The 11091-nt window shown below is 43.3% G+C and overlaps 1 protein-coding gene across 1 annotated transcript in view; it reads left to right on the top strand.

Annotated features, from left to right (window-relative positions):
- The window catches only part of Su(Tpl) (Suppressor of Triplolethal), an 86777-nt gene that overhangs the window by 24165 nt on the left and 51521 nt on the right, over positions 1–11091 (top strand). The window contains exon 2 of the mRNA XM_011640130.2: positions 505–552. Coding sequence (XP_011638432.2) covers positions 505–552 — 48 coding nt within the window. The remainder of the gene's footprint in view (positions 1–504; positions 553–11091) is intronic.

The following is an 11091-nucleotide window of genomic DNA, read 5'->3' as shown; positions in this document are numbered from 1 at the left end:
TGATTACGAGATCGCGCGCCGCAATTTCACGCGAGCGGTAAAACAGCGCGTTTTACGCTCGCCTTTATGCGGGTACGATCGCACACGCTGGCTTCGCCGATTACCAGCGCCGCTCGTTGCTCATACGACTTAGTTGGACGAGCAATAGGTAACAACGACCGGGTAATTACGCTAATCGACCCCCACGTTTGCGTTAACTGTTGTAACACTTTGCGTGATAAGCGTTCGCGATCAGAATACCACGCGATACGGCTTCGCTTTCCAATCCGCTTCATCCGCGTATCTTATCGACCCGAGAATTAATCTCGTTGACGTTTAATATTCTTTTTATGGTGTATCATTATTATTTCTCGCGTAGTTTTTAAATTTTATAGCGCGGCAGACGACACGCGAGATGGTGGAAATAAGAATCTAAGAGATACGACTTTTCCACTCGTTAGACTTCACCATTTTATCTATATTTACGAAGAATATAAATAATCTCGACTTTTTTTTCTGTTTCAGTTGAGGATTAGCGAGAAACCTACTATACAGTTCCTAGGAAATGAAGGGGTGAGTAAAAGCAATTTTCCTTCCTATCGATACTCATACCCTATCGATACGTCAAAATTTCCCGTATGGAAGTTACGACATTGAATCCGACGTGTTATCGGTCGATCATGTGCAAAGATAAGAGCAAATTAGAGATAATAGAACGTTCGCGGATCGCAAACAGATACCGGGATTTTAAATCTTCCGTTTAAAAAAAAAATTCCACTTGTGGAAAAATAACAGCTGCCTATCTTAGATTCGTTTGCTAAAACTATCGACTACGTAAGCCATCGTGTTTCTTTGAATCGTTAGTTAGTACCTGTGACGTTAACGCGCGATTATCAATAATGACTTCTTTTTCCGTCTCGCTCGTGATCGCGAGAGGTAGAGGCGAGGTTTCGTATCTCCGTGAATCGACCTGTACATTCGTCCCAGAAATCTCTGTAGTCGAAATGGATCGCGGTAAAAGGACCACCGCCGGATTTCGCCGGTTACTTAAAATCCAGTATAACGTTAGAGTGGGAAGGAGATTATAGAGCGACCGAGAGAAGAAACGGTGAAATTTTCTTTGGATGAAAAAAAAAAAAAGTGAGAGTGAGAGGTGCGAGCGAGTGCGCGAATGCTTCGTCGACATACGTCAGCATTTTTCTCTTAATTCACGAACACAAGCTTAATACAGTCGTTAAATTATTTAGCGATATTTTCGGGTTAGTTTAGCCTCGGCTGCAAACCGGAGGCGTCTACTTTTCCCCATAATTCATGGTATTCTTATTACGAACTTGTGCCGCGAAATTTTACTCCTCTTTATTTGAATATATATTCACCGTCATCGTTACGACAATTATCGGACACGTCGAACATACACGCGAAAAAGATCTCGCGATGGCAGCAGCGCAGCCGACGTCGCGAGCTCGATCTCTCAGCCGGTTGAGCGGTCGCAAGATCACGTGTATGTATGTATGTATGTACGTGGATGTATGCGTGTTGTACGTGTGTTCGTCACGGCTCCACACACCGGAGGTTTCCTCGGTGAAGGCGATCGAGGTCGTTCAAGCAAGGTTATACACCATTTTCTCTCGCCGCCGTCGCCGCCATCGTCGCCATCGTCGTCATCGTCGTTTAATCTCTCAAACCTTCCTAAACTCTGAATATTTATACTTTTGCCATATTTATACTTTTGCGTGGAAAGATACGAAAAAAATGTAGAGTCACGTTACTTCGTACACGTTACTTTGCTTAACTTAATTGAGATTAATTAAATTTTAATCACGGTGTATTAACAACACTTTTCAAAATTTAATTAGATCGGTAATTTATCGTAAAAAAATATATTAAATATGTTATGTCTTTAGTTAATATAAATATACATTTCAGATTGATAGCATTAGCATTTTTTTTAAATGGTTAAATAAATACTTTATCTTTATGATCTAAAAATTAGTCGCTAATTTTGATTTGATTCGTCATGCCGGCATAAATTTGAATTTATATTTAACACGGATTGACCGGAGATGAAATTCACCTTTCTATCCGTTTGACAAAAGCTTAATCATCGGGGCGCGTTTTACGACGGATTATTTATGCTCGCTCGAAAAAAACGGCCTTTGGGCAATATTTAAAAAGAACGCTGTAATTGCCATATGCCACTAGCGTTTTTTAACGACAGCAACGGCTGATTGTCGATACGAAATCTCTCTCGGTGATCTGGAGGTAATTGACCTGCTCTCCTCGTCCTTCATCGGGCTTCCCCTTGCTCTCGGGTGTGGTCGTCGTTATATCGCTTGCCTGCGTTGCAACGGATCGCGCGAAATCAAATTCGACAGGATGAATCTGCCATCGTCAATTCCAAGAAGACCGAGAAAACAAAAACAATTCCACCAGTTTGAAAGAGAACAAAGATCGAAGCGTCGATCGTCGAAGCGACTTGGCTTTTTTCAACTGTGATTTGCGAGACTATCATCTCGAATTAATTTCTTTTTCAGAGATTACTCTTACGTGATTAATCTCGAGTTACAGTATCGTAATTAATTCTCGGAAGCTGCGTTGGAAAACAACTCTCATCCCCTCGGATCTCGAATACCCGGGGAAAATACAGAAACGTATAGAATAAATTGCGCAATTGGAATTTTAAAATTTCTTGGTAGGACTCCTTGGAAGCTTACGTTAGTTGTTCTTATTATTGCGATATGATTCGCATTAATTTCTTATTCATTCATATATTCATATTTTATAATCGATAAAAGTTACAATTTTCTTCTTCAATTTTTCATTTCTTCCATTGAGGTTTAACCTTCTTCCATCTTATTCTGATCTTTGACAATCTTTCATTGTTAGAGATCCTGAAGATCAATGCGTCAGAGTTGACCTTTGCGTACTAGCTGTCTGCCTTAGGGCCCACATTCGACGATGTCTGGCAATTTATTCCTTAAGGATAACGCGTCACGAGTGGGTCTCGCGAATTCTCGGAGAGTAGAATCTATAATTTTCTAATATTACAATTAACAAAAATTTCAGATACTCACCGCATACAGTTACTACAATTCACTACACGTGTATACGTTCAAGATAACCTCGTAAGATCCCATTTCTTAATTGAACGATTGGATCAGGTTTATTGTTATCTTGAAAGAGAGAAGAGACATTTACAATCTCTTCGATAGGCTTCGTTACGTCTCCGATTAATCGCAATATAAACGCGTTCGGGTTTGACAAAGGAAAATCCGTTCGACGCACCCCTCCTCCCCCATGCGTCTTTTTCATCTCTCTTCATTTTCCACATCCGTTCCGGGGCCACGGGTGCTAGGAACGCGGAGCGATTATTCCAGTATAATTCGCCGTTTAGCGGACGTCCTTGTCGCGGCTGACGTATTCAGGGAGAACCGATCTCCGCTCGGGCCTTCTCCTCGTGCAACACCCGTCTGAATCGCGCAGCAGGCAGGCAGGCGCAGTGCATGTGCATTTCGTCGTGTGTGTGTGTGTGTGTGTGTGTGTGTGGGGAGGGGGTGTACATGTGTGTGCATTCACAATGAGCGATTTCATGTATAGCAGCGAATGCTCGGCACGATCGGGCACGATACGTGCACGACGATCGACGATCGGGCCTCCCCGATACGTAGAAACATACGACTTTGACACGTATGTATCGCGCCATGTCGTCCGTATCCTCCCTCCCTCCTTCCTGTCTTTTTCTCTCCTCCGATCGTGAATCTCCCAGCTTGCCTCCTCTCGTGTAATTTTATCATGAACGATACCCGGGAGAGTCTCTGTATTTACAGAGAAACTCACGATTTTTAGCCGACAGCAAGACGATCTTTTTTTTTTCTCTATCGCGGATTCGTATGCGTATTCGTATAAGTTGCGCACGTGCTCTCGATGGCGTGTATGTGTGTTACGTGTGTACGTGCGCGCGCGCGTAATGTATGCGTGTATATGTGCGAACGCTCGCCTTCACATTGTTGCCTTTCACTTGGTTTCTTAGAGCACCCGCTTGGTATATAGATGCGGATATAATACATATATAGGTTTTACCCGGGGAATATGGCGCGTTAGTGTCGCAGCATTACGAGGAAAGACCTCGCCGGGTCCTCGGAGAGTACGGAAGGGCGTATTCCGCGAATTCGTCGATCACACGGACTGACGGAGATTCCGGAAAACGCGCTCCTTTCTCGGTAATGCCATGCTCGACGAAAAGACACTAATCGCGAATGAACCTCTATTCGATATTCGGCGCAAAATTTCGGAAACTTTGCGATAGGATTATCGCAACTGGCGATAATGAGGATTGTCGTCAAGTCGTTATTTGAATCTCGAAAAATTTCGTTGATCCGTCATGATGGCCGATCGATCGGACGTTCGATCGGATCACGGGTGATTTTGTAAACTTTGTTTTCACCGATTGCACAAGTGCGCAAGGCAATGGCGTGAGTCAACTCTCATTACGTTATACGTGGCAAAAAAAAAAGGTAACTTTTACAATGTAGAATGTGCGGTTATTTCTTTTCTACAGTAATATAATCGAGCGGATGGAATTGAAGCGAATTGAAATTAAAGTCGGTATCTCCGTCCAGATATATATATATATATATATATATATATATATATATATATATACACACGATGTCCGGGTTCGTAAAAAGTAACAGGCCGCGTTTAAATGCAGAGCATGGCAAAAATACGGAACAGCGTTCCCGATGGTGGCCATTGGAGAGAGGGAGCGGGGGGGAGGGGGGGGGGGATCATTCATAATCTTTTAATTTATGTCAAAAAAATAGAGGACAAATGACGTTTGCCTTCAGGGACGAATTACAGAGGCGGAAGTTCTCTTGCGCGTTATTGTCTTCTCGGTGAACATTTCCTCCTTGAGCCTCCGTTTACGTATGTACACACTCTGTGTGTGTGTGTGTGTGTGTGTGTGTGTGTGTGTGTGTGTGTATGTGACATACACACGTACGCGGTTTTCCGGCCTAAGGTGGTGTTGCATCGCGCCGCGGTCAGTCGCGACTGACACGAAACGTCGCTGCCGTAACAGTTACTTTTACGCGTGACCCACTTACCATTCTAGCAGTCGAATCTAAGTATCGTAATGAGAAGTGGGACGGCCTGAAATCATCATCGAGCACCCGGGGACCGCAACCCTAAAACGAAGGTCGCCCCCGCTCACGGCATTCAGAAGGTCGAGTGTGATCTCGCACGAGTAATGCGTAGAGAAGTCTCACTTCTATGCGAGCCACGTGTAGACGAGGAGGCGATACCAGTAGAAGAATAGAGATTCTAAGTAGCTTTAATTAACTCATGACGACTTAATAAACTCGTTGAGATAATATCGACATTTTATCATCGACGATGATTTTTTTTTTTTTTTTTTTTTTTTTTTTTTTTTTTTTTTTTTTATAAGCGTGCTATAAAAACACGAAAATATAGTTATGCCACCACGACGACTGATTTCTGAGTTCGGAATACGAGGAATGTCAGAATGGTAAAAGTCTCTGCGTAAAAGTCGACTGTAGAATGTTCGACGATATTAAAAATCGTTGGATCTGAAGCATCGAGCCTTGGGAGACGGGGATATTATCCTGACTGCACCGAATGCGCGGCGGATCCGCGTATCGACGCTGATATTAAAGCAGCGAGACGAGGACGCACAATTGCCTTCGTGGATGATGACCTTTACTTACGCCAATACACCGGCCGTTCCACACGGATATCTGTCGCAGCGATGGTATGTGTGCGCATGATGCGCAATAGATCGATCACTTTTAAAAATTGTTCGAAACCAGTTACCGGCGAGGATGACGACGACTCGAACCCGAGAAGAAACTACGTCTCGAAAAAGAAATTTCCTTTTCCTCCGTTTAAATTCCCCGATTGCGTTTGTGCTCGAGGTAGAATGTTAAAAAGACCACGAAATTACATTTACATTCGATGTAGAATGTTAAAAACATCAGCGTGTGTCGCAAGAGCGGTCGACGACGTAAAGAAGAAAAAAAAAACGCAATACGGGAATACGATAATGGCTAATTATACCGAATCGACGAATGCATTTTATTACAATTATATATTTTGATTAAATTAAATTCGATCTGTCTGAATAATTAACATAATTATCGTAATACAAATATCGTGTGAAAGTCGATCTTTTTGCGTTACGTTCACGTTCACTGCGCTTACGGATATGACAATATTTTGTGGCATATTTTTTTTTTTTTTTTTTTTTTTTATTTACGTGGATAAACGGAATGCGATTCGATGCGGTTAGGCGAAGGGTCACATCTCCGTGACCCCGACTCCGCTTTCGAAATTATATAAACGTTAACGTTAACGTTTAACTTAATGCCGCGAATGGGATACGCGCGTAAATGCGGGACGTGAGCGTACTTATCCTTTTCGAAATTTAATTGCCGCTTCATTTAGCACGAGGTAGACTCGCCGGCGAGGAGGCTCGGAATTAACGGGCAAAAAAAATCTCGGAATGAAAGAAATGGAACGATAGTTCTGGGACGCGCGGTGTAGGTGCGTCTTTATCGTCGCGGCTTTGCGCGTATGTAGGCGACCGGCAAACACCCGGCGATACGCGGGTGTTAAGATCTTGGCGGCGCTTTTTTTTTTCTCTCCCTTGTTTTTTCTCATTTTCCCTCGTTTACGCGTTTTCATTCACGATTGATGGCTCTTGTGTCACGTCCCGCGATAATACGCGCGTTTGCTCGCGCTCGTCTCGCATGCGATTGCTCCAGAAACACCGGCTTGTGATTCAGCTTTGCACGAGGAGACGCGATGTGGCCCTCACCCGCGAGAGGATCGAAGCGAACGTCCTCTCGTCTCGACAGATAAAGGCAAGCCCGGTTTATCGTTGCCTCTGCATCACGCCGCGAGATAAGCGACTTCGGACGATAAGGCGTTGCAGTTATTATTGGTTGCGCATTACCGATATTTGTGTTGCGTATCGCTCGCGACCGAGACGCGATGTCTTATCTCTGTTACCATGTCCGAATAAATCACGGTGGGAGAAACCGCCAAGAGAGAGAGAGAGAGAGAGAGAGAGAGAGAGAGAGAGGGAGGGAGAGAGATAGATCGCCGGTGCTCAATTGGTCAACCGTCAAATAATATTTTTCAGCCCGGGCGCGCACGCATCACCGCGAGGTGTCCGGCAAAACTGGTTCCAAAGACCTTTTTGCGGGGCTTGGCTTCCTCCTTGTGTTTCGTCTCATTTCGCAGCCGATTGCCGCCGGCGTGAAATAAGTCTCGTAACCTTCCTTTCAAGGAAAAGAAAATCGTGTCTGCTAAAAATCTTCTATTCAATGATAAATCACGATTTTTCGTCATCCCGGATTAACCCGGATTTAGGTTATCTCCGAATTCCACATTGTAGCTCTCAAATAAAGCGACCAAAGTTTCACGTTACAAAAACAAGATTCTTAACTTTGTAGAATTGTTTCCTCACGAGAGAGAACGATTCGCGAAACTGAAGATGATAATCTTTTTATAAATGCAGAAATACAATACGGATATATTCGAATGAAAAAATATTTCTACGCGCGATGGATGAATCGCGCCAGAGAGGAAGGAGAGTCCCTCTTTTATCTTTCCAAATTGGAATGTTAATTTATTATGAATAGATTAATTACGTTTGATCGTATATGGGTTTTACATCGCGATTTTTTATTTTTGGCACTCGCAGATATTTTTTTATGTCACATCTTTGAATTCATCGCTTCGGTCTCGCATGATATTTATATATAGGACTCCGGCCGCGTGTGACGGGAGACGGTTACATGCGACGCGAAACCGAAGGATCTGAAACCTGCAAAACTGGATTCCCCTTCGTCCGTGTGATGTATACATCGAAAAAAATTACCGGCTCGCTTCTCGCGTCGCGGCGGAGATATCATCGCGAGCTGCGGCGCGCGAATTCGTGCGTTACTCGCGGCTCTTAACCGCCGCATTATTTCACTTCCACTTGTTCCTCTCGATCGTGCGTATCGATCATCGTTTCTTTGTTCTCTGACCGTGTCAGCTGAAGATCCTCTGAGCCCGCGAGTTCAAGTTACGATTTTGTACGCCAACGGCCTACAATTTACGATCGATATCAACTTTGAATTAGAATTTTAAAATTACTCTCGATGATCACGTGAACGAGAAATCATTTATCGCATTTTGTATTGATATTAAATATAAATTTAAATATATATTCGAAATATGTAAAAATATTAATGTATATAAATTTAAACGTTTGGGGATCGATTCGAAAATAAATAAAATAAATCTCGAGTTGTTGTGTCGAGTTTCAATTTTCCTCTCTGACGCAAAATGCAATGTGTATGTATAGAGATATGATACGCGGAATAAGACGGGGCTTAGCAACAACAATCTACGCGTAAAGGCGACTAAAGGCTCGTTTCACGTTAAGGAACTATCTCGGTCAACTGACAATTATATAGATACTATAATTAGATTTATACCCCGCACTTGGATAGCTTACGTAGAAAATGGTGCGTCTCACCTTGGAAAAGGAACGGCCGCAACGTTGGCTGCGTAACGGTACATTCTTATTATGCTGTTAAAAAATACGCCTGCACTCCGTGACGCCAGAACGGCAATATATTTCAGATTTTACTCTGTAATGCAACGTCGAATTAAAGAACAAGGGTTAGTAATGTCAGACTTTGATCAGCTCTTACGGGAGGAGGCGAGAGGGGGGGGAGGGAGGATACCTTGTGAAAGTAGCAGATGCCGAATAATATTATTGGCCGAGGAAAAAAATGTTTGAGATACGCAAAGTCTTGTAGCCTAGATATATATTTTGTCTTTTTCTTTGAATTTTTCTCTAAACCTGTCAGTTCGCAACGTTACGTACGGTGATAACTATCAATTTCACTGTTTTCACCGGCCATTTTACCGGCGCAATTATTATCAACTGTGTATTCCTTTATTTCACGGTTTGCGATAGACATTTACTCGTCAAAGTGAAGAGGAAGGCACCGCGGCGGGGCTCTTTGTCACGAGGACGATTTCCCATGAAATATGCACCTGGTTCGGTATCTCCGCCGCCGTGTATTTTCACCCCCCGGTGTAACTTACCGTCTCTGTTTCCTGTCGCTTTTCACCCTCCGATTAGAACCCCCCCGTGGAGAACCTCACCTGAACGCACGAGGGGTATGAATACTTTACCTCTCCATCGTCTTTCGCGCGCCTTCCCTCTTCGTGTATTCGCGATACACACTCCCTCGTTATACAGTTTACCGTAAATTTATGGGCGATATTCATAGAGGGAATTTAAATAATTTGTATATTTCCCGAATCGATTTTAAATTGATGAAAGGCACTCGGCAGATTCTACACACAAGAATGAACCTCGTGTGTCGTAAATTATAGCCGCACGCAAAATGATTTTTGAATAGATCCGCGACGCATTAATGTTCAATAATAATAGCTATTATCGGCGATAGGACGATAAAGTCGAATTTATGTAGCACGTGTGGCGACCATGAAGGTTCATTATCAGGTAAATGCGGACGATAACGAGCAGCCGAAAATATAAAATTGCTTCATAAAATTTTTAACTTTGTCGCGCGGCTCGTGTGCTCTTGATTAACCAATGTTATCGCGCAGCCAAATACTCGATTCTTCGAAAGCCTGCGCGAAACTGAAAACCGACCACGTTACGTCAGCTGATACCGTTAAACAAATTTCGGATAATTAGTAGGCGCCGGTGCCGTTAGAATCAAATGCCCGATGAAAAATGTAGCGGTACTCGTAAAAAAATGAATTCATGACACTTTTGGTTCCAATATATATCACTATTTAGATCTCCAACTTACGACTACTAAATCCGTATATCATATATAATATTTCTTTCGCATATATATTTTTCTCTTGTGTACTCGCAGTGTCTGACATTTCTAACGAGGAAAAGGAAAGTATCGATATCCCATTAAGTTCTAAGCCATCTCGGTCCGGCAATTAAGCGCCGCTAAACCAATAACGAAGATTGCACGCGTTGTTCGCCGGCGAGCGAGACAAAATCATTAATCACAAGCCGGTGTAATTAATTATACCGGGGGGGCTGCCTCTCCTGCTTGCTCTCGCGGCGTTGCGGCAAACTCGGAAGGCGCCGCCCTCTCGAAAAAACGTGAGCATCTCCGTGGCGTCGCAACGGCCGCTCTCGTCGCGTTAAACCTCGCTCACTACGGGGCTGCGGACATTGCGTAGCAGTTAATTATCGGGGACACGGGGACGTAAAAGGGGAATAAATTACGCTTATCGATCGCGCTTCTCCGTATGAGACTCGGACACGCGTGTGTGCGTGTGTATATATACAGGAGAGATCGTGTTGCACAGCTGCCTCTTTTTCTCCCACGACTCTTCCTCTCTCTCTTTCTCTCTCCTCGCTGCACGATTATCACATAAATAATTTTACAAAAATTCCCTCAATCTACGCGAAAAATGTATGCTCGTCACGCGAAAATCCTCGCCTTTGCTCTCCTCTTATCTCGCGATTTTTCCCTTTCCTTCTCTATTGAATGATTAATCAAATATTTTGATTAAGATTCTTCGGAGTTACGCTTCAGACTGATATTATCTTATCATTTTTATTTCAGTAATCACTTATGTTATATTTCTCTATTTATGTGCAATTCATTAGACGGCATATTTGTTTTTTTTTTTTTTTTTTTTTAAATCCTGAAATAACTTAAATTTAACTTGAATTTTAATATCGATACCGCGAGTACTTTCCAAGATCCGCGCTAAAGATCTAACGCGGCAAAGGCACGAGGCACTTTATAGAGGATTTCCCACATTTTTTATTCAAGCTGATCGCAGTTTACGCGGATCGCTGAGCTGCGATCGTTGAGCTATATCGCTCGCCTTCCACTCGTGGATCCGATAGAACCGCGTGTAATACATCCAGGTGTTTGACGTAAGTCGCGCATGCGAGGCTCGGCAGCGCAAACGGGTTTTAAGGGGAACGTAAGGACCGTGTAAAGGCCGGAAGTAGTATCGCCGTGTGGTTTTGGATTCCCCGCTTCCTGCACCGAGCTACCGAGCTACGTTTCTTCATACCAT

Source organism: Pogonomyrmex barbatus, unplaced genomic scaffold (genome assembly GCF_055798465.1).
Source record: "Pogonomyrmex barbatus isolate J1 unplaced genomic scaffold, ASM5579846v1 scaffold7, whole genome shotgun sequence".
NCBI classification, from domain to species: Eukaryota; Metazoa; Arthropoda; class Insecta; order Hymenoptera; family Formicidae; genus Pogonomyrmex; species Pogonomyrmex barbatus.
The sequence above is the reverse complement of the archived record's forward strand: the minus strand, read 5'-3'. Positions and strand labels throughout refer to the sequence as shown.